Raw genomic sequence first — 27,188 nt, 5'->3', positions numbered from 1 at the left:
GACCCGTGCAAAATATTAGCAAACTGATGGTTTTTTTCACTGGCATCTCTGCAGCCTTTCCCTCTGCTAATTATTATAGCTGTGCCTCTTCTAGGGCACGTCGACAGATGGCTGGAGCTTTACTATGAATGAGCTATTTAAATAGGGCTCTGGCTTTTCCCTTGCACATTTCTTTTCTGGCTGCATGTCCTGAGCTGCTGGATGGGTTGTCCTTTTCACTAGGGATGCCAGAAGCTGTGAGCTGACACTAAAGGCTGAGGGCAGATCCCAGGAGATGGGTTCTTTTCTTTCCTCTTAGAAAGGGAAGACAATTCTGCCCTGGTTCCTGTGGCCTCATAGGGTGCTGTGTTTTGGATTTAGTATGAGAATAATGTTGATAACCCACTGATGTTTTAGTTGTTGCTACATAGCAACAACTATGTTAAAGGTTCTATGCTGTGCCAGTGAGAGAGGCACAAGAAGGTGGGAGGGAGCATGGCCAGGACAGCTGACCTGAACTGGCCAAAGGGATATTCCATGGCACAGCACTTTATGTTCCATACATACACTGGGGGAGCTGGCTGGGAGCTGCTGATCACTGCTGGGGGATTGGTCAGTGGGTGGTGAGCAATTGCATTGTGCATCTTTCTTGCATTTTCATTTCATTATTTTTATTCTTTCACTTTATTTCAGTTATTAAACTGCTCTTATCTCTATCCACAAGTTCTACTTTTTCTAATCTCTTCCCTATTCCACCAAGGGTGGAGGAGGGGGGGAGAAAGTGAGCAGCTGCAAGGTACTTAGTTGCTGGCTGGGATTAATCCACAAGATAAAGAAAATGAACTGAAAAGTCAAGCCTTCTGTAATGGGAGGGAATAGGAAGCTGTACATAGAATATCAGGATGGGTATGTATCACTTGAAGTGTTTTTACTGCTACAGCCTTGATCCTACACTCCTGTGGAAGAAGATCCTTCTGTTCCTTGTGTTTGTTTTTTTTCAAATGAACTTGATATTGTTTGGGGCACCCTACCCTTCATGAGGAGGAAGGATTAGGAAGACAGGATTATTGTTTTCAAAAAAGTCATTGATAACTGTGCCACACTGTAAGACGCCAAGGCTGGAGCATGGGTGCTGTATAAAATAAGATCCTGCCCTACATGCCTGAGAACATTCCCAGCTCACGAATTGTATGGTTTAAGACAGAAAGCAGCTCCTCAGCCAGATTTAACCTCAGTTGCACTCACTAGCTGCAGAAAAGTAGCTTCAAGACCCACCAAGTGTGACGGAGTTCCCAAACTGGTTAAATCCCACAGCCCTGCTAACCTTGCATCATCATCCTGAGGCACCTGCCTATTTTCAGCCACCTTTCCCAGGTCAGGCAGGCGTATGTGCATGACTCCAGGCTGCTGAATTAAGGGTCTGGGCAATGACTCTTTCCCAGCAGCTGGTGATGACAGGAAACCTCAGTCTGTGGGGAGCGGTGGAGCCTGGCTCTGGTCAGCTGTGCCCCAGGCACCCCCTTCCAGCACAGTCTTCCCAGAGTACCCCAGACGAGGTGTAAAGGGACCCACAGCGACCTGCACACAACAGTGACACTGCAGACACGTGGCAGCTTTGGCTTATGGTGACCTTCCTGCCACCACACCGCTCCGGGAGGACTCCCATCTCTGTGGGGGCATTGGGATGGGTCTCTGACCCCAGAGGCAGCACCTTCAACGCAGGAGGCAGCAGGCTGCGAAGTGCTGAGTTCAGTGGTGAGTCTGCATTTTGCTTGACAGGGGTGGATAGACCCCACCCACAGCAAAACATTTGAGGGATGTGTGCTTAATTAAAAGTCTATCTGAAAAGTTTCAGAGAAAAATTGCATCTCAAGATTCTCTGTGGAAAAGAGCAGTGTATTTTGATCAATTCCAACCACACTATGTATCAGTTATTGCACATAATGGATGCCATATAGATATAGCAGGGTACAGGTGCACTGTGACAATTGTGGTATTTGATTTTTGGGTTCTAATCCTTTGTACCAGCACTATCTACGTATGTCTACATAGTATCCTTCCCAGAGAGACTTGCCATCTTCTGATTAATAATAGTATCTGTACATTGGAGCAAGTGAGGAGTATTTCACATATAGACAATCTGGTTTTATTGCTTTCATCTTTACAGCCAGGTGTGTGATCTAAACATCCGCCAGGAACTTCAATAATCTTCTGTTTCAAAATATCTTAGAAAATGACTGTTTGGGATGGGCTGATTTATAACATATCCGTGGCACACAAAAACATAAATGGAAGCCTCTGAATCCCTGGGAAGTATCCTGTCTGTGTCTGGGAGGGATTTCTGTCCTCCCAAGTGTTTCATGGTGGGCCTGGGGATCTAAGGGATTCTTTGAAGCCAGCAAAGAATTTGCAACCTATAGACAAGGGTTTTTTGGCAGGTGCAATCTGAATCCAGCATCTATTCAACCCAGCTGCAGAGATGTAGCTTGGCTCCCCTGCCCTCGGAGAGGAGAGCTCGCTTTGTGTGCACGTGCTTGAGTCTCTCTCAAAGGTCAGCTTCATTAACCTTGGGGTTATGCTTTGTGTAAATATGCACTTATATCTGATCTGCACAGGAAACGTCATTTTCCTTACGTGTCTCCCATCCAAGTGTTCCCCAGGCCTGAGCCTGCGTGGCTGGTGAGATGTGCTGCGGCGGTGACGCTGCAGCCAGCACAGCTGTCCTGCTCAGGCAGCCCCTGGTGCCCGTGCCCCACGGTTTTGTGCAGCACGCTCTGCAGAGGCGCCTACACGCTCTCCGAGGCGTGCTCCTGTGCGCAGGCAGGCGCTGTGAGCACTGCCCCACGGCGTGTGCTGCTCCCTGCTGCACGGCTTCCTCCGTTCCACACGGGCAGCAGCGAGCGCTCGGCGAGGCTGTGCGGGCTCCCTCCCCGAGGCGCAGCCTGCACGGCCGAGAGCATCCAGCAAGACGGACAGCAATGAGCTGCGGCACAGAAGGGCTCTGCCTTCCCCCCTCACCGTTTTCCTCTCTGCCTCACTGCAGGGGTGAATTTCACAATTAAGTTGCCAGCTCCTGAACAAGTTTATTGCTTCCTGATTTCCTCTGGATCTGATCCTCAGAGAGCCTGAGCACTGAGCTAGCTCCAGCTGCTTTCGACAAGAAAGCAGCAGCAGCCGGAGCAGGCTGCCCCCGAGGCCAGCAGGAATCCGGGATGCTCAGCACTCCATGGGAGCACCCCTTGGTGCGTGGCGCCTGCACACACAGCTGCAGCCCAGGGACACCGCGGCGGGGGCTGAGGCAAAGAAGACATTGGCGCACAAGTGACATTATCTCAATATAATTTCTAAAACTCTATTGAGTGAACAGGTAAAATACCTCTGATCTATTTTTGTTATTTTTGTTACAAAATATTAGCCATTTGGACTCTTTGCTAGGTGTGACCACACCACTTTTCCCAAAGGAAGCTTTTGTTGGTGATATTTACAGCAGGAGACAGGTACAGACAGAGACAGGTGCTTTCAAAAGCCTACGCACAGGTAACACTTCTGTTGTTAGATTTTAAAAAGACACATTCAGATGGGGTCGTGACTAGTGTTGAAGAGCTGGGTGACTTCAAAGCTGCTGTCCCAGGCATGGCTGTGAACGAGAGGGCAGGACAAGGACAGCTCTAGCTCACGAAACACTGCCGGCAGTCCCTGGAGCCTGCACTAGCACAGTGAGGCAGCTGGTGGAGTGGGAGATGGGGGGAGCTTGCTCAGCAACTTGCATTTCAAAGCAGAGACTCCGCCAAGCAGCAGCATCCTTGGTTTAGGGCTCAGATTTCTTTTGGAAACCTCAGAAACATGTGCAGGTAGTTGCAGGTTCAGCCTTTGAAGAACATGTAACAAAACTCAAACCCTTATGGCTCAGAGGCCCTCCAATGCTTCCAAATCTGGTGGTACCTTTCACTATGAGTACTGATGAAATTCTGGTTGTGGACCATACCCACACCTTTCATCTACAGGAAGGAGAGAAAACGTGAACAGTGGGATGCTTTGAAAGCCTTGTGGAAGCACGGAGTGTTGCTAACCCAGCGGCCCAGACTATGGCATTACAAACTACTACAGCAGTGGACAAGCACTGCATTCAACCCAGAGTGTTTGCAAGGCTCGATTCTCCTGTCACATTTGCCCATCCCTTTGCTACTGGTGCAAACAGATTAATTACACTGGGCCTGCACCAGTATGAGCAAGCATCAGGATAGAGCCTGGTGTAACACAGCTCAGTCTCTCCTACTGTTCACCAAAGCCACCTTCTCATTTGTCCACTGACTACCTGACACCCACTGCAGAACACTTTTCACTAGGTATCTCTTTTTTCTCTCCCCCCACTCCTTTTTTAGTATAGAAGGGCATGAATTTGGCAGCAAAAAGACACTGGTTCATTTGGGTTGAGTTAATCTTTGCAGCAGCTCCCTGCCTGACCCCTCCACCTGAAAGATTGTGCTAGGTTCATGATCAGAATCACCGCTGTCAAGAGCTGGTGATTTTTCTTTGGGCTGGTCCCTCCAGGTGGGCTGTGGTACACATTTTGTCCTTCATTAGGTTGTCACTGAGATGCTCCTTCTAGCCTGCACCCTGTCAGTGTGTGTGCAAGGGTGTCTGTTCACAGCTGTACAGCTACACTGAGTCTGTGTGTCTCACTGGCGCGCGTGGGAGGACCGTGGGAGCAGACAATACAATAGATCAGACGAGGTGCAGATATGTTTTAAAGTGCTTTCATCCTTCGAGACCAACCTTCCAAAGAATTAAAAAAAAAAATCTGTGTTTTGAAGTAAAGTCCGAAGGGGTTGGCTCTGCAGTGGAATTTTGACCAACCTGTTCCATGACAACCTGGAATAGAGTAGTTTTGTGCCTCTCCAGCTAAACCCAACAGAAGATGTGGTAGCCAGCAGGCTAGAAGACAGCAAGGGTTATCTACATTTGCTTCTCTGTCCAAAGCTCAAGGCCAGCAGTAGCCTTTGCAAGGTCAGGGAAACAGAACTAACCTGCCCTGAGAGAATTCTGTGCCTCAGGTACCTCAGCACTTCAGTTCACTCGCTTCTACCCTTCATCCAGCATGGAGAAGGGAGTCTCAAGGCAGTTTCCTTATTCCCTCTTTAAAATCCGTGTAGCTCTCCCAATCAATTATTAAAGCAGCAAACATCTTGTGTAGGAACTTCATAGGCATTGTTATAAATATTTTATCTAAAAAAATTATTTCCTCAAGTATCTTAAGGTTTTTTGCTGTTGTCACTTTGTGTTAAATGTCAAGTAAAATCTAATTTATTTATTTTAACACACACAGAGCTTCATTGGCTCACTGCACTCTGGAAAAAACCCAAACCTAGTACTGCTATTCCTCTCAGAAAGCAAAAGAACTACTGGGAAGGGAGGACAGTGCCAGTGCCTCCTGGACACCCCTTCCACTGCAGCAGAGAGCAAAACCAACAGCAGCCACACACTGCATTGACCAGACAATGGCAGATGCCACACATGCTTTCTCGGGAAGCTATGGGCAGCTCAGATGAGGTTCTGGCTGCTGTGATGAAGCAGGGTGTCACCCTGGAGGGAGTCAGCAGCAGATCAGGCCAGCTGTGCCTCACAGCTGGCTGGGAGGTGAGGGGCTGAGCCCTGGCCAGGGGTGAGGACCTCTCCCAGCATCCAGTTCAGGATGCAGAGCATCCAAACTGCCCTGGGGGGCTGGCTAGGAGTAAGCTTCTCTGGTCTGGAGGGAGACTGGGCTTCTATTCAGGGTTTTCTTACAATCTTTTCTGTCATCTGCTTCTGCATTCTTCCCAGAGGCTATGCTTGGGGGCTCCCAGTCAGTACATTTACTATTGCAGATAAAAGTGGCAGCCTGGTGCCCAGCTAAGCAAACAGCTCAGATCTCTTGGCACAGCTGGGTCCATGGGTCAGGCTCAGACAGAAGAGGACCTGGAGGTGAGCAGGCTCCTGCCCTGGCGGGCTGGCCAAGTGCAGGGACCCTTCACTCCAGCCTCTGTCCGTTTCCCTAACTCCAGCTGGGCTTCTGCCCAGGTCACACAGCTGAACTCTCTCCCCTGAACATTCCAGCACAGCCAGCAGGCATCCAGGGAGCACTGGGCCTGTCCCTGATGCACTGTGGCTTTTGTCACTGGCAATAGCCCTAGAGATGAGCACGCTGGCACAATCCCTAAGGAAATTGCTGTGTGCCTTTTACCCCACAAGGTAAAAAAATAGTTTTCTGCATCTGTCTTCACTGTCTCCCTTTTCCTGACATTTTGCACATCCCCACCAATGGCAACAACCCCTGCCATTCCTCACTCTATCATTACATCATCAGCACCCAGTGCTCATGTCTCAGCCTTGCACAGGAAGGAAGAGCATTTCTGTCTTTCCCTCATAAAATAAAATAAAAATAAAGGCCCTAAAAGGCATTCTGTCCTATTTTAGAATCCTGAAGTTGATCTTCTTAAACCTCGAAGGGAGATAGAATGAAGGAGTGAGACCAAAGCCTTTAAGCTAATTAATACCTTCCCCTTCCTACTGCACAAAGAGATTTTTTTCTAAAAATACATCCACAGCCCGTTTTTAATGCTGTCTTCCTTCACGTCAATGTCCCCAATAAAGCAGAGGAGCTGAGCTGTCATCTCTATCTCAGGATCTGCCCCTCCTCTCACTTTGAAGCTGGGATAGAGAGGGAGAGAGAAGAGGCCTTGGAGTCTGGTATCTGGGCAGCTTTCCTATAGGAAGGGGCTGATGGAGGTAAGAATACAGCCAGGCAAGAGATACACATGGGACCTCATATGAGTGGTCTCCAAAACACCCCTTCCCTCTAACACAGGTGGAAGAGCTCAAGTGAATGGAACACCCACCCCAGAAGATGAACATAACACTGAGCTTTGCTTTCAGAATACAAAAATGCAGGTGGGCAGGAAACACAAAACCAGCCAGAAGGAGGAAAGCAGAGGTGGGTCTGTTTTAGAGAACATAATCATGTGTGTGTGTGTGTGTGTGTGTGTGTGTGAGTGTGTTGAGGTGGGAGGGCACCTCTTGGTGCCATCTCTTTGGAAAAGTACACATCCATTCCAGGAAAATCCCCGGGCTGAATCCCTCTCTTCTGCTCCCTCAGAACTGCTTGGTGTTTCCTTAGTAAGCATGCGCATACGTACGCTACCATACAGGTGTATTTACATGTGGTGAGGTCTGCTAGGTCTCAGCAGAGCTCTCTGGTACAATGCTCCAACATAACAACAGAAAAAGTTTTGGTGTTCAGTGAGGCCATCTTTGTGTTTTACTGCAGCTCAGGACAGTCTCTCCTCCTCTCAAACTCTCTTCCACTCGTGCACTCCTTTGCTTGGAGCCGGCTGCTGCAAGGAGATAATACTTGGAGAGCGATGAGGAGGAAGCGTGGCAAGTGGGGCAAGTTCTCGCTCCAGCTTAGTAGGCGGCAGCAGTGGTGGCAGGGAGAAATCCACCCCCAGGAGTGCCCCAAGGTCGGCCCTTGGCACGGGTGAGTCCGTTTCTCTCTGAGGCTGGCAAAGTTTCAGGGTGGGTACAAACCTATGGCCAGGTAAATGCAAGGCAGGAAAGGAAGTTGAGGAATAGGAAACGGAAGACACAGTGCCTAGAAAGCAGCAGGTCATCAAGCCTCTCAGGAACAGGGCAGCAAAGTGCTACATGGGGACAGCACAAGCACAGAGGCCAGCTGGGCTGGCAGGTGTGAGGATATGTGAGCATGGAGGTTGGCAGTTTCTATAGATGGCTCCTCACAAATAGCATCATCTTGAGGGGAGACAGGGTAAGAGTTAGGTCAGTTGGCTTTTTTTTTTCTTTTCTTCTTGTTTTACTAAAAAATAAATCACAAACTAGATCTCTGTAGGCAGAAAGGGTCCCTGGGAGGCAGTGGGGATGGGAAGCGGGGAAGTCTGTGCTGTTTTGGTGCTGGTGGTGTGGCTACACGAGGCTGCGTGAGCCACTGGAATACCTGCGCCTCTGAAGCAGGGAGCTGGGGGGGCAATACTGGTGGGGGTGGTTGTAGGGAGGGGGTGGAGGTGGCAGAGGAGGCTGATGGACCAGCTTCATGGGGGTCCCAGGGAGCCCACTGCCCACACCGTGCCAGGGGGTGGAGGTGCAGGAGTCGGAGGTGACGTAGCGTGTCAGAGTCTGGTTGAGGGCCGGCTCCATCCGAGCGAGGCACGGCTTGTCCAAGACAATGACTTTGACAATCTGCTGGCACTGTACAAGTGTCCCCGCTGAGGCGGGGTGCGAGGGCACCAGTGCTGTCTCCAGCCGCTCCCGTGGCATGTTAAGACGCATGCTGGGCTGCATTCCACTCTCGGGCCCCAGGGCAGAGTTGTGCTGGTACGTTTGAAGCCTGTTGTGAATTGACACCTAGTTTAGAAACAGCCAAAGAAGCATTAAATGTTACAAGACTTTTCCCATCTGCTGCTACTGGCTGCCCTGAACCCCCGCCACCGGACAACCTTACATGCATTCAACCCTCCCTCCCTCAAAAAACAAAATAGGTACGGCCCTGGCCGCACAGTCACCCTCAACTGCCCCATTGTCCCCATCTAGCCTAAATGCCCCGTCCTTTCCATCACGTCAAAGGCAGCAGAGCCGGCATTCCCAAATGCAGTGCAACTTTGATTATCCAAACAGCACAGGGAGCACGAATCGACTCTAGGAGTGGTGGTGTCTGTGAATTCTCATGGTAATGAACAGACCTCGAGGTCATGCCTTTGTTCCCACCAGCAAAAAGGAGAGGGGGACCAGACCGCAAGGTTTCAGGTAATCGAGGCTGTAGTTTCAGCAAAATGACAGCAGCTGAGTCTGAGATAGAGAGCGACAGAGAAACTCAAGCCTTTCCCAGCTCCCTGCCTTTCTGAGTAGGAAGGTACACCACGTGACTGGCTAATCTCTTTACAAAGGAAAAAGCAGAAACCTGACATAGCCTAGCAAAAGGCAGCTCTCTCTGATCCATTTGATGGTTTGTCAGTGAAAGGAAATGATTTTCAAAAAAACAAAAATAAACAAAAAATGCCCATCTAGCCCATACAATGATTAAAGAAATTCATGATGAAATGGCAGCAGATTAGATAATCTCAGAGAAATGGAAATGCTCCTCTGCTGGCAGAGTAATACTTGGTCAGCTGAAAGCAGGTAGGGAAGCAGGAGGTCATCAGGGTTTCCACAGTGAGGTGCTGATAATGGAATCAAATAAGGGAGCTCACTGAGACCAGTCTGAAAAGGAGGAGCTGGCCTGGACTGGAGGTTCCTAGCAGGGGAAGCGCAGCAGGGAAATAATGCTTCCCAAATGATGGATGAAGTTATAGTTCCTCCTGGCAAGGACATGGGCTGATGGAGACCCCAAACCAGAGCTATGTTGCTGGCTCAAAACAGAATGTCAGTCAAGTGACAAGCCCTGGATAGGAAACAAGTGCTCACAGGTTGGCGTGGCACTTCCAGCCAGGCAGGGGCACAGGTGGGACAGTGGGGCTGCCCTGATGGTCTGACAGGGTTTGCAGCAACACCAGCAACTGGAAAGGAGGAGCTGTGGAGTGACCAAGCCTCCCACCATGCTGGAACAAGGATGAGCTGTCTGTCCATATCCAGACATGGAGGTTGCTCAGACTCACTGCACAGCAGGATATAATATTGTGTCAATATTTATTTAGGTGGTGGAACATCTCATAGGAAAAACTGGTTGCTGGGCCATGAAGTGCCAATGATATTAGGATACATGGAAGCCATTCTACACAAGGAAACGCTTCTCCCAACAGGAATAGGAAACTGGCTGGCAGAGGCACCTTTCCCAGGAAGGGGGCATCTGCAGGGAAATAGGGTGCTCTCCAGGGAAAAGAAGCTGCACCCACTCTCCACAGACAATCTGAATTCTTCAAGTAAATACATGCTGACAAGAGGGGAAAGAACTACCCTGGAAAAGGGCAAGTTCAGAAGAATGGAGATATTCCAGACAGAGAGAGAGAGTAGGAAGTAGTAGATAAGATTTTCAGTGTGAAGATTGCATTTTCCTGTTTCCTCACAGGCAGTGGGAATATGGGTGTCTGCGAAGAAACAGGCAACCCACTGGATGCTAGACATTCCTGCAAAGATAGATGTACACAGGACAGCCAAGCTCCCTACCTAGGAAGGTGAAGCTCTAAGGAAATCTGGTGTACAAAGGCCATGCTTAATCCCCTTCACGGGGATGGAGAGACAGAGCTGCAGAGATTGTGCAGGAAAGCTGGGCTGAGGGGAATTTGCATGTGATGCTGCATGGAGTTAGCATGTCAGGGAAGTCCTTAGTGGGGTTCTCAGTCTCCCCAGAAGCAGTGGGGTGGGTTAGTCTACAGCGTTTGGAGCTTGGTCCATGAAGGATGTTACAGTTATAAAAACGGATTGAAAATGCTTTGAAGTTTAGTTTGGATTTGAAAGTTGTATTACCCGTCCTAGCAGTAACTTTTAATTGTATCTCTGGAAATTGGTAAAATTGTCAGTCTGGCTGGGGAGGCATTGATTAAAACCTGAGAAAAGAAACAACAGAGAATGTGAGAAGAGCTGAAGTGAGGGAGAGTTACTTACCTCAGCTGCTCTGCACTCTACTTACCTCCACTGTGCTGTCCGAGACCTTCTCCCCCAAATCCTTCTTGCCTTTGAAACAAAACAAAAGATCTCACTCATGAGGTCTGCCCCTCTAGGCAAGAGCTGGACCTCATACTGTGGACTGGAGAGTTAGAGGGAGAGGTGCAAGGCCGATCCAGACCCTCTTGCAACCTGATAGCTGCTTAATGGGGTAGGTTTTACCAGTTCAGGGAAGAAAAGTGGGCCAGGTTCTTCAGAAGTTACCCATGCTCTACCAGTAACACCTCTTTACCAGATGTTACAGCTACAGACTGGGTAATGAGACTTCAGGGGTTTTTCTAGGGTATTTGAAGAATGTATATGCTCTCATATTTCCTCTATTTGGCCAAGGCTAAAGGATACGAAATTGAACACTTCTTTTTGCAGGTTTTCTCACAGGAATCAGTGAGAACACATTTGTAAAGGCAGCACTGCTTGACCAAGAGAAGTTGGGTGTTGGGCGCCCTCTTACCTGTTGGAGAGCCTTGCTTAGACTGCAGTTCCATCTGGGCTCCGTTGGTCCTTAAGGAGAGAGTCTTTGTCCCTTGCTGTTTCTCCAGTTCCCCTGCAAAACAGACACATGGAAATAATTGAGGAGATGGATGGAGGGAAGGTCACCAGCATATTGAAGGGGCAAAATGGGAAGTCAGCAAGGAGAATTAATGCAAGAAAATCACGAGTGTCAAGAAGGGAGAGAGGAACAGCCAAGGAAGAACAGAAACTGCAGAGGATTTGACATGTGGAGAAAGGTATCGCCATACAACGTTCTACGTATGACCTACATTTATACAGGATTGGCTAGTGCTTCACAGATGGGGACCACTGGAGCTGAGCTACTTTGGCTCATTGGTTTGTACATGGAAAGGCCATCAAAGGCTACATGGACATCTTGTCTAACACAGACTGCTCATCCTCTGGACATTCCTGGAGTGAAGGACAACCCTGTTAAAGGTACCAGATCTATCCCAGCTATCTACAGATCATATTTGCATAGTCAAAGGAGTATAGGGCAGAGAAGAATCTTCTGGGTGTGACAGGCTAAGCTTCCCTATTCCAGGCCACTGTATCACACTCCATGTTTCATAAGCATCAGAAGTAGTTAAGTCCTTCCATTTCTCCTGCTGGCCAGTGGCCACAGAGCCCAACAGCTTTTTCATCCTATCAGTGAACCCAGGACAATCCTGTGCAACTTGTGTTGCTCATCCTCTTTGCCCCTGCTCCTGAAGAACCTTTCCTTTACCCTTTCTCCCTTGTAGTCACATGCAGTGTGATGGCATTGGAGTGTGAATTTATGAGAGACCCTTACATTCAATTCGTATTTGTTCCAGTTCTGTCACTTCTGCTATTGACTCTTTCAGGTCTTCCACAAACTTCTGCATTTCCTCAGCACCCAGAGCACAGAAGTGAAGTACCTGTTTCTTCTCTGAGCCTGAGACTGGAGTCACCAGTGTAATGCCATGGGGGTAATCTGAAAAAAGATGTGTCAACAAAATAAAGAGGTGCTAGGCATTCTTGATGTTGGTTGTTTCGGTACGCCTGAAGGACAGAGAGTTTTCAGCATGAGTTCAATGCAACTGCACACCCAGAGTTTGTCACACTGCAAACTGCGGGAGCCTGCAGCACTGCAGCCCTTGAAGAGAGCAGAAGGACCAAGCTGCAGCAGCAAGGCAAGTGTCACCAGCACCACAGTGCTGCCAAAAGCAGGGAACTCTAGCTCTTAGTTACTACTAGTGCAACACCAGCCCTGGGAACCTGAGCACAGAGGCAGGACTGTAAAGCTTGTCTCAATGTGCGGAAGAGTAAACAGTGTTTATGAGGCCAACAACACTTTTTCTCTTGTGAGAGATGCAGCAGGAGAGGTGGTCTTCTGGAGCCAAAGCCAGAACAGCCATTGCATCCACAGTGTCAAGAGTTCTCCCCAGCCTCTCCTTTCATCTGCAGAGAACACAGGAGGAGTGTTGGCCCAGCATGGGTGGGGAGCTCATTGCACTGTGCAGAGAGAATACTAAAGGGAAAGATGCGGGTTTGTAGGTCTCTGCTTAGTACTCTCCACAGGCAAAACACACAGGAATGTAAAGGAAAGGACATGCCAAGAGAGGAAAATATAACAGCAAAAGGCCTTACATTTTAAAGATCAGGCTGTGTGCATGGAGGTGGTGATTGGAGATTCAGCCAACAGAATCAGGAGAACACAAGAGTGCAGAGAACTTGCCACACTTTTGACTGGACTTCCTCTAACACTTGCTCTATGGCTGGTGGTTTCAATCCCTTTCTTCCTTTCCTTTCACATTCCTCTAAATTTAATTTGTCTTCCCCTTTCCTGCTTTCACTTCTTCCCCATTGCTCCTGCATCTGCCTGCCTTCCGTGGGCAGCCTTCCTTTATCATCCTTTCCCAAGCAAGCCAAGGCCTAACCTGTTATTTTCAGCCAGATCTCAGCTCCCCCTGTTTGCGTGCCAAGCCCTTTTCCCACCCTGTGTCTCTCTCCTCTGTTCAGATCACAAGCTCTTTGGGACATCTGCTTTACTGTCTCTGCAGGGGATACACAACAGGGTGCCTTTGCCAGAAGATCTTTGGGCACTCTCAGGATAGTCACGCTACCCCTAAAAGCTGATTCCAGCTCTGATGGTGGCTCCTGGGGATGCTCAGGTATGAATGACCCTATAGTTCCCACAGGGATGTGGGAGTCTCTTCGTGCTGCAGAGGACGGTGTTGGGGGAGTGACTCACGTTGCCAATGGAGTAGAGGAGGGATGGAAAACACTTAGTACAGCCTCAGCGCTGCTACATTTTGCCTGCCTTGCAGCATGTTCTTCATGTGCTCACAAAGCCCCAGGGGCATCAGCCATGCTTGCCGGGGACTGCTGTGCTGCCCCTCTGCCAGTGCCAGCAGGAAGCCTGCCTGTTTCTGGAACTCCTCCACGGCACAACCAGCCCCAATCATGACACATCATGGCTCTATTCCCAGACCATCAAGGTCAGGCTGACTAGGGCTGGCCTCCCGCCATGCTTTGGTGGGTGCTGATCCAAGGGCTCTGCCTCTGCCTTGGGAAGCTCTCAGCACAGCATGGCACTGTGCGGGGAGGGGGCAGCAGCACCTGAGCATCTGTCAGCATCAAAGGCAGTGTGTTACAGTGGGGATTACTGTAACACACGTACCAAACAAGGAGGCCGTGGAAAAGAAATCTATATGGACCGCTTCGTGACAGGTGTTTCAGGGAGATGTTTATTTCCCCTGCAGCCGCCCGGCCGGGCTGTGCCGAGGAGCTGAGGCCGCCCCGGCCCGAGGGCCCTTCCCGCGCAGGGAGCACAGAGCAGCCAATGGGAGCGGGGCTGAGCAGGGGCTGGGAAACCCCGTGCCGCCCTCAGCGCCCCCCGCCCGGGGCTGCGCGGCGCGGAGAGGGACCCCGACAGCAGTGGTGGGGGTTGTGACTTTGGGCGTGAGGGGAGAGGGCCTAAAGCTGGCAGCAGCAGTTCTGTCAACAAGATTCTGCACCTAGAGTTGGCTTCTGAGAGCTCTGTAGGATGTATATGGGGGTTGATTCCCCCAGTCTTCACCACTGGCGTTGTTCCTGAAACCATGACAAGCCAGATCCTTCAGTGAGGCCCTTCTGCAGGTGCTCAGACCTAGGAGAAGTACCAGGAGCTTCTTGTCATCACACTGTACCTAAAGAGTGACCTCCTTGGCACCAAGCCTCAGTTTTCTCTCCTGCACTTTTAACCGTGGTAGAATCTCTCCTAGTGCAAACTCCCACAGCCCCCTCCCTCCTTCCCCTTCTCCCTGCCAAACCCCTGCAGGCAGCCAAGGAGCACTGGACTTACACTCATTCTCAAAGAGATGGAACTGCATCCCTAGCAGGCCGACTGACTTGCAAAATGTGTACGTTGAGGAGCTTTTCTTCTTCGGGCAAAGCTTGAGGATCTGTTGGAGGGAGAGAAGCATTGTTGGTGCTGGAGAACAGTGGGGCAAGAACGATGCAAACTGCTCAAAGCAAAAAAAGCTTTCTGCAAGCTCTGCTAAGTGTACATGGGAGCAATGTTTGGTGAATGACCTGCTCTTTGCCCAGAGAGCTGCCTGGAATGCTGCACTTGTAACAACACTTCTGGAATCCTGTAGGCATCGCCCTGGGCCCACTCAGCTCTCTCCCAGAGCTGCTGGGTTTTTGATTACAACATTTCTGACTTTGAAAGAGTAATTCTCTTCACCAAGGAACGGATCAAAAGGCAAAGGGAAGCCTGTCATAAATACCTTAGAGCTGAGAGCCAGAGCAGATGTGAATGCTGTGCTGCCCTCACACCTCAGCACTAGATATTATGGATCTGGTTTCTCCCATGGAGTAGAGGGATTGCAAGGATCAGAGCCTCTCCCCAGGTTCACGACTGCACAAATGGGTGCAGAAGAATAGGTGGGTAAAGCTCTCTTACCCTCTCCTTCTACAAAATGGTTTGGGTTTAGCCTTGCATCTGCAGGCAGAAACCAGAGTTTCACTTTACCATTAAATTCAGCGAACTTTCATTTTGTTTGGCCTCCTTCCAGCCTCAGTGTAACTCTGCTCTCCTGTACTTGCCTAATGCCATCACTGGGGCAGGACACTTTCAAAAATACTCTACACATTTGGGGGTCTGGTAAGTGCTACCTAGTCTGCTACAGCCTTTTCCACGTTAGAAGGCAGTGATTTTAAGGTGTCTGGCAGGAAAGATTTAAAGTGCATGAGAGGGCTCTGTCTACTATAGTACAAACAGACAAAGAAACGAACCTCCCTTTCATGAAATGAACCTCCCTGCTGGCAAAGGCATGGGAGAGAGCAGTGACATTGCTTGGATGGCTGTGGGATGCGACAGTTTGTTTTTTCAAGGGTTACTGGAGTTTTAGATTCAGTAGGTTTTTAACAGTGAAGGATCCAGAGCAGTGTCTTACAATGTTGATGAACTGGGAGCTAGTCTGTCCTTAGAACAGGGGGGAAATGGATGTTAAGGACTGGTTTTAGGTTTCCTTACAGAAACTAGGGTGGGTGTTTTTACTGCAGTGCCTAATTGCCAAAGCACACTCACCACCAGCAGGTCATTGAAGAGGAAAACTTCCCTTTGGTGAGCTGCCTGCTTCTGCACTTTGTTCACATCAGTCACTTCGTACAGGCGGCTGCAGCAGACCAGCCGGCGGTGGGGCACCGACAGGACCTGCGGAGAGCACACAAGGGTATGCAGCAGCTGAAGGAGGGGCCACTCTGGGTCTCCCTCACCCTCAGGCTGCACAACCCTGCCCAGGGACACAGTTCCACCCTCTCTGCCCGCACAAATCACCTCCTCACCACCACTCCTTACCATCAATTCTCTTGCTGGTGCAGTAACAGAGAAAGCCTTTGTGATCCGGGTAAATCAGAGGGCAGGCTAAAGGCAACCTTCTTGCTCACAAAACCTACCTCTGGGTCCCAATCCTTGGGTCACTGCTCATCTGCAGGTTTCCTGGGCTCTGAGAAATCATTCTGCTTTATTTTGGGTACACAGTATGTATGTTTTTGCATTACAGATTGATTACTGCCAAAGAAGCTGGCTGTGCATTTGGGGATCTCTTAACCCCAGCAATTTTTAGGGACCTCATTAGAGACAGATGGATAAAATTGCTTTCTGTCACTTTGCCATTCACTTCCTACACCCTTAAAAGGCCTGAAATTTTAAAACACTGCAGAGCTATCAGTTGAGCACTGTCAGGCAGGACCTGCAGTAAAATTCTTGGGCAAACAATTACTGCACTAGATACTGCAAACTCTGGCGAAGGAGATCCCTCAAAATTAGAAAAGAGTGAGATAGCAGGGAATAAAGAGTTTGGAGAAAAAGGAGTAAATTTATAAAGACAAGCAAGGAAAGTATTACGTAAGAGAAGAAAGGCATAGAGGACAAATACAGAAAAGAGGGCAGGGAGGGAAGTGGGGGACAGAGGGCCTGAGTGGGTGCCAGCAGGGTTATGGGTGCTCACCGTTTTCATTCCAACTATGGACTTCTCCACTTTGGTGACATAAGTCACGTGGTCCTCATTAGATTTTAGCTCTTTCTGCTGGATCCTCTCATAGATCCCCACCACCAGCTCCCGAGGGATGTCAGCACCATCGTCCACCCCTGCCAAACACAGAAAATGTTGGGCAGGCCAGTCAGAGAGAAAAGAAAAGGGAAGAACCAGTGGTCCCTGGCAGGTCACTACTGCCTCTGCACTGTGCAGTGCTGGGAAGGCTGAAGGGGAACAGCAGTGTTTCACTTTAGGCTGTCTCCTTTCTTTCTCTAATGCATCTAATGCACCAGCAGGAGAGACTGACATCTCTAAGGCCAATGCAGTTGATTTCATCATTCATTATTCCATTGCTCTGCATGGTGGCTCATTTCCATGTGTTCCCTAAGGTTTTATAGCCACAATTTCACATTCATATATCTTGGGCCACTCAGCAACCCCTGCATTGATTTTGTATCATCAGAAGTGCTAGATATGGAGATGGCCTGTGAGGGGATTCAGCAGCTCTTCCTGCCAATGCAAGCATCACCTCTCCTTGTCTGCTTGGTAATCGCCACCATTTTCATTCTGTGCTGTCTCCTAGGAGTAATACTTTCCAGCAATTCTGTCTGTGATATCTCTGCCTTGACCCTGCCCCTTTTCTCTTCTACATCTCCTTAGATAATTCTCCAAATTTTGCTGCCTGACCCTTCAGAGACTGGCACAAAATTTTTCTTTCACCCTTCCCTGAACCAAACACTGCAAACCAAGCTGCCAGTCCTTCCTCCAAACTGAATTCCTCCAGTCATTTTATACCGATTTTCTCTGCATTCCCTCCAGCTCCCTGGTCTGAGATGTCCTATCCTGAGTGATGCAGGTGGGGAACTGCTGAGGAATGGAGAGGCATTGAGATGTCCTGGCTCCCTTACCCACATCCTTGCAACTGTATCCTGAATAACATTTCCAACACAGGCTGCTGAAGCTGCTGGCCTGGGCATTGGCCTGCAGGTAAGTCTGGATTGAGCTGTCTCCCCTTGTCTGTGATGGGGTGACACTCACTCACTCTTATGAGTTGTGGTGTGTTGCACACTGGGGGTGAGTGACCTTCATTCTGGTTTAATTCATTGTGGTGTGAACTGACAGATTTTAAGGCAACTCTAAGTATAAGTTAACATAAAAAAAACCCCCTCTTTTGTTAGTGCTATCAATTGTAGTACTAAAGGGGATGATGGCAGGTAGCAGCCCCATTCAGTATCCGTGGAATTAACATGAAAGAGTGCCTCAGTGTCACATTATACCAGTCTGAAGCAGGTGACAAACTGTGGAAGGTGTGGGAGGCTGAGATGACGCTTTCTGTACAGCAATCAGGACAAAGAAAAAAGTCAAAGGAACCCAGAGAAGTACAAAATCTTCAAAAAAGACAGGAATTTACGCTGAGAAAACTTTGAGGGAGCTTTATCTGAATTGCCGATGTGCAGTAAGAGAAACTTGGAAAATGGCCGACCTAGGATGACCTAGGAGTGAATATGGCTGGGAAATTAGACAATAATTTGTCTAGACATGATGTCAAAAAGTCCAAACCATACTCAGCTGCATTACTATATCTGAAAATAAGGACGAGGCAGTAGCTCTGTATATGAGTATGTTGTGACCACATCTGAAAAAGTGCTTTTAACAACCTATTACAGGGATGGAAAGGACTGACCTTGAAAATAGAAGAAAATTGATTTGGGGAACTGATGTATCAGAAATTGCAAAGAGGTAATGTATGCATGAACTCTGTCACACCTACAGTTACTACAAGTAATTGCAGGCAATTAAGAAGGGGAAGATTTATCCTGAATAGAAGGAAAATGTGTTCATATATTCAAAGCAGCAAGTAGGGCTTGTTTAGCACAATCCAGCAGGGTCTAAGAAGGATGGAGCTGAACAACAGGAAAATGTAATACAATGGACTGTTTCCAAGCAATGAGATATTTTAAAAGATGAAGCCATCTCTCAAAGGAAAATGGTTGGTTTCTGAGAAGGCTGGACAGCTTCCTGCAGAAAACAAAGCTAATTAGAATTTCCCTTCCCCAGCACCCTAGAAGGCACCTCAAAGGGCCTTCCATGTCTGGCGCACAGGCAAGCAGCAGCAGACCTGGAGAAAGGCGGTTCCACTAGGTGTTTCCTGCCTTCATCTAGGCAGAATTTGGAACAGCAAGACGGAAAAAAAAAAAAAAAAAAATCAAGGCAGGACCCTCACCTCTCAGATTGCGAATGAAGTCCTCCAGCATCATCTTCCTGTCAGGCTTGATGTTGGGGCTGTACATGTCCGTGTTGAGGAGGATGATTGCAAAGGCCAAGATGAAGATGGTGTCCGGGTTGTGAAACTGCTGGACCACATCTGGGTTACACATGCAGTACCTCTGGCTGCAGCAGGAGGGATGCACCAACATGGAACATTAACATACTTAACACAATTAACAAGGAACATGGGAGCACTCTGCTCCAGCTTGACAATGACTTTATCACAAGTGGATCAAATTCCTCCTTTCACTCCACCTCTCGCACAAATGCGAAGGAACTGACTGCTCTTTGAAGGCAAATTTCCCCACCAATGGCTGAAATAGGCCACTGAAACTTCAGCCTTGTCCTCAGGAACCAAAAAAGCAAGTGAGACTGGAGAGGACTACTCAGAGTGTGTCAGTGCACAAGAGTAATACAGGAGGTGTCTGCTCCAGCCTGCCTTGCTAAGCACAAAGCACTCCTCTGGATGCACCAAGGGAGCAACCCAGCCCCCCTGCAACCCCCTCTGCTGCTCTTCCCGTGGGTCACCAGTGAAGAGGGAATCCCTTGCTGGCAGCCATGTCAGGACTGGCCTGATGCTGGCCCCTTGTACCCTTCATGCCACTGAGCATCTGACAAGGCCACACCTGTGACACAGCAGTGCCACAGAGAACTCCATCCTTCAGGAGCCCCTCCATGATCCCCCTCTTTGGAAGGGAAGTCCCTGGCCCTTCTCTCCATGACTGCTGGCTTTTTGCCCTGGGTGTGTTGTGTTCCCTGCTTCCCTTGGTTGCAGCAGTGGGGCTGCAGGGCTTCTTCTCTTACCTGAAGGACTCCTTCTCTTACCTGAAAGCCTCGATGAGCCGCTCCACCTTCTGCGCCTCCCCCTGCACACGGATGTGGGCCTGGAATTTCCGCAGGGCTTCATCCAGCTCCATGCCTGAGAAGTCCATCTCGTCCACCACACAGCTGTGAGAGGGGGACACAGCCTTCATCAGAACATCCTCACGTGGGTGACACCAGGCTCCTTCACTGTGGTACCAAGGCCCAGTCCCCAAGGGCAATCCCATGGGAAAGGCCCTGGGACATCACTATGGCTTCCTGGATTCTGCTTACAACGGGCAGTGATTTCACACAAGTGATTCCTGCATTCTACAGCTGGTGAGCAATTCTTTTGCCTTACTATATATTTATATATATGTGTGTGTATGTATACACCGTGATATATACGTATCATACCATAGACAGCATATGCATTCACATACGCATACACAGAGAAAGTATATATATGTGTATAGATATTATATAGACATCTTTATTGAGACAGATATTTAGACACCTATATCAATATCAGTAAGACCAGAGTCAGCTCAGAGAAAATAGGAAATGGGAGCTATTGTACAGAAATAACATTGCAACATCACCTGCTCATCTGGTGTCACTTTGCATTTCGATGCGATTCACTGCCCACTGGTAACTCATGGCCAATTTAGAAGCCCCAAGAAGGGGATGCCACCTCTCTTATTTCCCACTAAAGCATTCTCATCTCATAAAGGCCTTGCTGTTAGTCTCCAGCACCTACCACTACAGTTCTTGCTCTCTGTGTTAGTCAAATAATTGACTTGTTCTTATTCTTACTGCATGATATTTCAGTCACTTGTAATGACAACACCTTTCCCATGTGGCTTCAGCACATTTTGTTAGCATATTCCTACCTTTTGTGCTCAGGTCATTACTGCAAGCATTAATCAAAAGACTAGACTCAGAAACCCCTTTTCATAATGTCCCTTAGGCCCAACTTCCCATTTCAGCAGAGTACGTAGGCACTAATGTCTGTATCAGCCAATTTGCTCCCCCATTTATGATTCCTCTGCTAATTTCTCTCTCTTCTACTCTCAACAAAAAATTTCTCATGTCCAATGCTTTGCTGAAGTCTAGAATTATGTTCTGTATGTCCCCCTCTAGAAAACTAGTTATTTTATCAAAGACAGACATTGAATTAATCTACTTTCTGCTGATTTTGGTATGTACAATTTACCTTCCTGCTTGTCATTATTCTTTCCCAAAAATAAATTTTCAAAGCTGAAATTCTGTCTGACAGATGAAGAAAGTCACAGGTGCCAAAATCCCATTTACTTTAAGCCTTCCTTAAATACAAGTTACCAATTTGCTAAAGGGACCACCTTGACATTAGAAGAGTATTAAAAATTCAGGAACTTTGTATTTTCTGCTTCTCTGTACTTTGGATTCTACATCTATCAGCCCCTTAACCCCTTGACTTAATTCTTTGTGTTTGGGTTGCTTTGTCGTGTGGTAAAGGATAAACTGATCCCAAATTTAAGGTTATTAAGGAGGAAATTTTCCCCAAGATAGGTTGTCTGGGACCTTGTGAGGAGTGGTACAGGGAAAAAGGAGGGGGAGGGGATTAGCTTTCTTCTGCATCCTTCTATTTCCTAGGATTATCTGGAAATTTTGCCAAAGAAACCTCTACTAATAAAGGGATGTGCTGTTACCAGTTTCTTCTTCTTTTCTGAGATAAACTGGGGATGTGTTTGTTGGTCTTTTCTAAGTGCTGCAGTTTGCTGTGGGTTGTCGGGAAGTGGTTTGTGAACTAAGCTGTTGAGTGCCATGTGCAGCCTTGCTAGAATAAAAATCTGTTGCACAATGCCTCAGATGGGTGAGGGACAGAGTTCAAATGCTCAGAGACGTCTCCTCCACTGCCTTACTGATACAGGAGTTGAGATGTCATCGTTTAACTGGGGTGACACCCGCAGAATAATTTACCAAGAGCTCTGACTGAACATAAAGTGTTTTGTATCTTCTGAGGTTAGAGTTGTTACAACCTCAGCTAGGAATTGTGGGCTCTTTCTCTGCACAAAGTCCATATAATCGAAATTCAGGAACAAATAGGGAGCAAGAGAAGAGAATCAAAGGGACTGCTCTCATAGGAAATCTTCCATGAAATATTTTTTTATCTCTCCAAGAGATGGACTGCAGAAACACTTGGCATAAGAAAAACTTCCTCCACTGCCTCTTTCCTTTGTTATTTTTATTTTTCTCATACTTATACTCACTCCCTTGGGTTAACATCAAGGCATTCTGCCTCTTGGAATTCATCTTTGATAGTAAGAACAGTTTTCCTCTTATTAGTCATTATTGTGTTCACAGCTGCAACCACCTCTGCACTTGGGCTTTTGTTATCGTTTTTTAATCCTTTCCAGTGTGCAGTGTTTCTCAGCACTGACCCCGGTGATTTTGCTGCTATTGTCTGCTTCCAGACATGTGAACACAGAGTCCTTGCACACCCCAGGGACACCTCTGAGGTCACCCTAGTAACTCAAATCCACCAGCATTAAATCATCTATCTTTTGCTTACTCCTTCCCTCTTTGATCAGTCTTTCCCCCTCCACACAGGCTGCTCTAACACATCCTCCCCTTTCTGTACAAATCTCGAGTAATAAAGTCCATTTCCTTAATACAGAAAGCATCAAGCCTTTATTAGGACAAGTGGGACAGGGCAGCTGTTCATAGCTGTTTTCAAACTCAGGCATTGCTGCATGAGTTATGCTCAGCTTCTTCTATGAGAGTTTCTCTCACAGGCTGACTGATGCAGGCTTACTTTGTAAATTCTAACTCCTGGGAGCCTCTTCCATTTGTCTCGCAGCCCAAAGAACAGTGTCCCCTGTCCTGCTTACTGAGAAAAGTTGACCAGGCAGAAAGGACAGGTTAGGAAGAACGTTTGATTCAAGTGAAGTCAGCCTGTGCTTGGATTTGGTTTATCTGACAAATCCTGTGCCAAAGGCTTGAAGAACAGCTCCTAGAGGAGCCATCAGGCAACAGGCTGCTGTTTCTGCTGCTAGACACACAGAAAGAAAGGTGGATCAGACTTGTTTGATACTTTTTGTGACCAAATTTGACACAGAAAAGTCCATTCAAAGAGCCAAACAGCCTTGTGCTATGGGGCTGCCATGTTCCTGCTCCTCTTCTAGACAGCTGGAAGTTTTGAAGCCTTCCCTGATGTCAGATTCCTGCACAGACACACATTAACTTTCCAAATGCACTCTGGTAACTGTGTCAGACATCCCCGGAAATACAGCACAACTTTTCTTTGAGAAACCAGAGCAAGGAGGTCTTTTCTTTCCAAGGGAGAGATCATGGAAGCGGACAAAAGATATGAGAGCAGCTGGCTCTCTGCCTCCCAGGAATAAACCAACAGCTTATGTGCACAAGCCAAAACCAGTGCTGAGTTCATTTTTCCACAAACAGCTGGACACCTGTTTGAGATGCCTGTTCCAGGACCATCAGGAGGCTTAAGGGATGATGATGCAGGGACACAGTAATCACCTTATAAAATCTCATGCTTCAACTCCTTCCTGCCCATGAACTTGCAACAAGCCACACAAATTGAGCTCGCAGTGCACCCAGAGATTCACTTAGCCCACTATCTTCAAGGATATGACTTTGGATGTTTGGATCATATTGTTGAAGTGAGCGGGAAAAGCACTGGCTCCCTGCCTCATAAACAAGATGGTAGGGTTCGAGGGCTCTCGTGCCACCTGTGTACACGAGGAGTTTGTTCTGCCCTGAGGCACCTCACAAGTGCAGAGAATTGCACACCAGGTACCAGGACCAAAGAGTGGGCTCCTAGATGGATTATTTTGCTCAGCTGTTATTTCTGTTGTAGCCATGCTGCCTCCCAGGTTACAGGGCAAAGATCCCCCCAAAGTGCATGGACAGAATGGCGGAAGAGCTGTGAGGATTTAGCACAGGGCTAGGCATGGCAAAAAAGCCTGTGGCAAAAGGGTTCAGTGAAGGCAGGAAGCAGCTGTATCATGTGGGGCTGGGATCTGCTCACCCAAGTGTAATGACCTATTTTCCAGCTTTTCCGCTCAGGTGACGGTGCAGCAGGAGCTGGGATGCAGCTAAAAGCGTCTGTAATGAACCTGCAGCCTCCACTCAGGGAGGGAGCAAGGGGGGAGGCAGCCAGGTGGAAAGTTTAAAATCACAAGGCACAAAGATATTAATAAAAATCATCCCTTCCCGCAGTCTCCCTAATTCTACAAGCTTTCTGAAGATGAACCAGGATTTGGGTGAATCATAGAAGAGCTCAGCTCCCTGGGAGGAGACTGCCCTGCATGTGCTAACTGAACAGAGAGAAAAGTTAGCAGGTGTGTGTCCCAGTCGTGCCCTCCACACCCTCTTGGGAAAGATAGTCTCTACAACAGAGACCACAGCCCACACCAGTCTTCCCTTTCTGGAGAATGCTACAGGACATGTATTGCCTGTTTTCCCTGGGGCTGTCATGCCTACTCGCCCTCCTGTGGTTGTTGGTAGCTCACATGGCTACTTACTTAGGCTCCTTCCTGAACTTCCCTGGGGACTAGGCACACTCAAGCTTCACCTTCAGCTTGTACAAGCCTGGCGTGGGAAGGCTGTTCTTACTCACATTTGGTCTGTGCTACAGCCCTGCTTGCAGCAGGAGGTCAGAACACGTTCTTCCCTCTGTCCTGTTTCCATCACATCCTTATCTATTGCTCCTGCTCAAACCCTCCTGTGATGCAAGTCCCTTACTGATCCTCTGTAGCAACCTCAGTGAGAAGGGGAAAGAAAGCTCATTTGGCCTAGCCTGACAAGTCCTTCTGCCTGTCCAAGAGGAACATAACTCTTCTTTGAGAGACACTCCTTTTGCTGGGCTCCCAGCTCTGCACTTACTAAGAGCAGCTTTTCTCTCCCTGACTCTCCATGACAGAAAGAGAAGACAACACAGGCTTGACAGACAGGAGACCTGCTCATCCGCAGGGAGAATGTCTCCAGCAGCAACTTCCACACTCTAACACCAACCAGACCCCAACTCAGCACAATGTCTCCTCTGCTGGAATCCCTGCCCATTTCTCCTCTGACAGTAAGTGCACCAGGACAGCCACATCTGCACTTCCGAGTCCCACGAGCCGAACACAAACCATCCAGTACCAGCAGCACAGCTGACTCCATTCATGAAATCACTCACATTATCTTGTTCATGAATGAACTATAAATGGAAGCAATTCCTGAGTCAGGAACAGGAGGGGAAGAATGGACTAAAGTGAAGGAAAGTATGAAGGAAGGAGAACAAAAGCAACAAATAAACACAGAATGAAGAAAGGATGCAAGAACGATGATGTGTCTCATATTAAAACTGTGTTAATGCCTTGGGCCTGACTTTTTCAAAGCAACAAAATTATTTTTCTGCAGTACTTGACAAATAGATTTGATTAAAACTGCTCAGTACCACATAGGTGCTTTAACAGGTTGGGCTACCTCTCTCCAGCTGTATTCCCTGGACTGGAAGACACTGAAACCCTGGGGTAGGTCACCAGTGACTCCTCCTAGCTGGCAGCAGGGCAGGTTGTAGAAGGAGATTCTTGGATCTTACTGTGGGATGCTGATCACAGTGAATGGTTTTCCTGTGGGATGCTTAAAATAGGTTACAGGTGGGATTTATGCCCTGTAACACCAAATGCCTAAAAGCTGCGCGTCCAGCCTAAACTAGCACACTGAGAAAAACAACACTCTGGAGGGCCCTGTGTCTCTCCACTGACAAAAGGAATTAATAAATTTCTAGAAGACACTAAACTTGGTGGTGGCCAACAACAGGTGAGATAAATCCTAGTTTTAAAGATTGAAGCCTTTCCTAAAAAAGCTAATTACATACTGCATCTTCCTAAAGAGACAAACTGGAGTGGTTCAGTGTTATCAATGCATGTGTGCCAGTTATAGTCAGAAACTGTTGAAAATCTCCTGCTCTCTCTGTTATTCCTTGGGTTAGTATGTCGAACTACTTGTTTGTTATCCAGACATCTTTTTTGAGTTCCAAGAAAATCAGTTAAAGGTTGAAAGATAAGAGCAGGAGGATGGAAAGGAGATTACAATTTCAGGGCATTTAGGGGCTGGGCATGAAGGTGTGGGAAGGCAAAACAGCACACCAAAGTGCTCAAGCCTCATAAACTGCTTGCCTCACCTCAACCCCTGCCCTTCTGCATAAAAGGCTTTGCACCCAGCATAGCACTTCTCTGGAGTTTTACATTTACTGGGTGGGCAGTAAAGTGGGATCATCTTCACAGTGCCAGGTGCCACTCGGCACTCCTCAGCTCTGCTGTTTGACAGCAGGAACAGGCAGAGGCTGGCTTGTCTGTCAGCCAGCACAGCTTCAATACCTGCAGGAGCCAAGGGAACTCTGCAGAGTACAGACTTATGGCTGGACATTACAGCTGAGTCTAGAGTTTGTAACCTGGGCAGTTCTGCCCTGCCTCCAAATGCACAAGGGAGGCTGACACTTCTGAAGATGTTTTAAAAGCTGTCTTATTATTTATTCATGCAGCTGGGTTAATTCAACCTGGCTGCAACAGAAACATTGCTTACAATACACAACTGCAACATAAGTTTTCACATCGAGCGAAAGCTAAACTAACATAGCAAGTGGCATCAATAATTGAAATTGCTTTTGGGAGGTAGAGGAGGCTCCAGGGTCAGGTTTGGGATGTGAAAGAGCACAGGCATCTCTGCCTGCATACAGGCTTGCTCGCTGCAGATGATCAGAGCTTGTCCAAGCACTACTGCCTGCTCACAGCCACCCTGCCTGGGCATTTGACCTTGGCAGGACTAAGTGCCTGTTCTTCTTCTGCCCATTTGGGCCACAGAAATGACTGTGGTATTGGGCAAATTGTGCAAAAGCTACTGTATGAGCTCTCCTGTCTGCCACATGCTCTCCAGGGAATACCATGTACCTTAACTTCGCTAAGCGTGGGTGGATGTGGGGACAGCAAGACAGCCCTTGCAGAGTTTATTCTCCCAACCTGTGTCCGTGTTCCTGAGCTAGTTGATGGGAGTTGGATAGGGAATGAGAACCAGATTAGGTCTTAGACAGTTCTAAAATGCCAAAAGGTCTTTGATCTGCCTCTCGTTCCCATAGAAACAGCTCATAAGTTGTGACCAGCCCTTGAGATACAGGGCACTGGAAATGCCAGCACACTGTACAACACTGCCAGCCCTCTTCTTCCTGCAGCATGGACAGGAAAAATAACCAAGATTATAATTCTGGGCGATAATTTCTCCTTTCAATGCCTTGTTTCCATGCATAGCATGCTGCTGGGTGTGCAGCCATTGCCCATCCAGCCCTCATGAGCAGTTGACAAAAAATTTGCTTGCAAAGCCCACCAACCATCGCTACCCCCAAGCTCGGAACTGGCACAGGAAGAAAGTACCTTCAAATGGCACAGCTATAACTAGCTGAACGTGCATGTTTTTTTCCTTCCTGTTTTAGAATATTCTTTGTGTATTTTAAGCCTACTTTCATCTTTG

At 48.1% G+C, this 27,188-nt stretch overlaps 1 protein-coding gene and 1 long non-coding RNA gene across 6 annotated transcripts in view; one reads left to right on the top strand and one right to left on the bottom strand.

The window, feature by feature from the left end:
- Window positions 1-1,854: 1,854 nt before the first annotated feature.
- Window positions 1,855-27,188, bottom strand: part of IQSEC3 (IQ motif and Sec7 domain ArfGEF 3) — a 99,868-nt gene continuing 74,534 nt past the window's right edge. For 2 of the 5 annotated variants that reach the window (XM_042050278.1, XM_042050277.1), the window contains 9 exons: window positions 19,698-19,820; window positions 18,829-18,995; window positions 16,578-16,717; window positions 15,656-15,781; window positions 14,426-14,525; window positions 11,912-12,073; window positions 11,078-11,170; window positions 10,592-10,635; window positions 1,855-8,373 (listed from right to left, as the gene is read on the bottom strand). In XM_042050278.1, coding sequence (XP_041906212.1) covers window positions 7,936-8,373; window positions 10,592-10,635; window positions 11,078-11,170; window positions 11,912-12,073; window positions 14,426-14,525; window positions 15,656-15,781; window positions 16,578-16,717; window positions 18,829-18,995; window positions 19,698-19,820 — 1,393 coding nt within the window. In that variant the 3' untranslated portion in view covers window positions 1,855-7,935. Of the gene's footprint in view, window positions 8,374-10,428; window positions 10,509-10,591; window positions 10,636-11,077; window positions 11,171-11,911; window positions 12,074-14,425; window positions 14,526-15,655; window positions 15,782-16,577; window positions 16,718-18,828; window positions 18,996-19,697; window positions 19,821-27,188 lie in introns of all 5 variants that reach the window. The other 3 variants (XM_042050281.1, XM_042050280.1, XM_042050282.1) reach the window with 3 other exon arrangements.
- LOC121675165 lies at window positions 12,067-25,785 on the top strand. The gene is made up of 4 exons (XR_006019978.1): window positions 12,067-13,253; window positions 17,424-17,591; window positions 18,663-20,012; window positions 24,601-25,785. It is a non-coding gene; the product is annotated as an uncharacterized LOC121675165 (long non-coding RNA).

The sequence above is a fragment of the Corvus kubaryi genome, unplaced genomic scaffold (genome assembly GCF_017639235.1).
Source record: "Corvus kubaryi isolate FWS band 111438036 unplaced genomic scaffold, C.kubaryi_AGA036_p1.0 72, whole genome shotgun sequence".
Lineage (NCBI taxonomy): Eukaryota > Metazoa > Chordata > Aves > Passeriformes > Corvidae > Corvus > Corvus kubaryi.
Note: the sequence above shows the minus strand (reverse complement) of the source record. Positions and strands in the feature narration are given on the sequence as shown.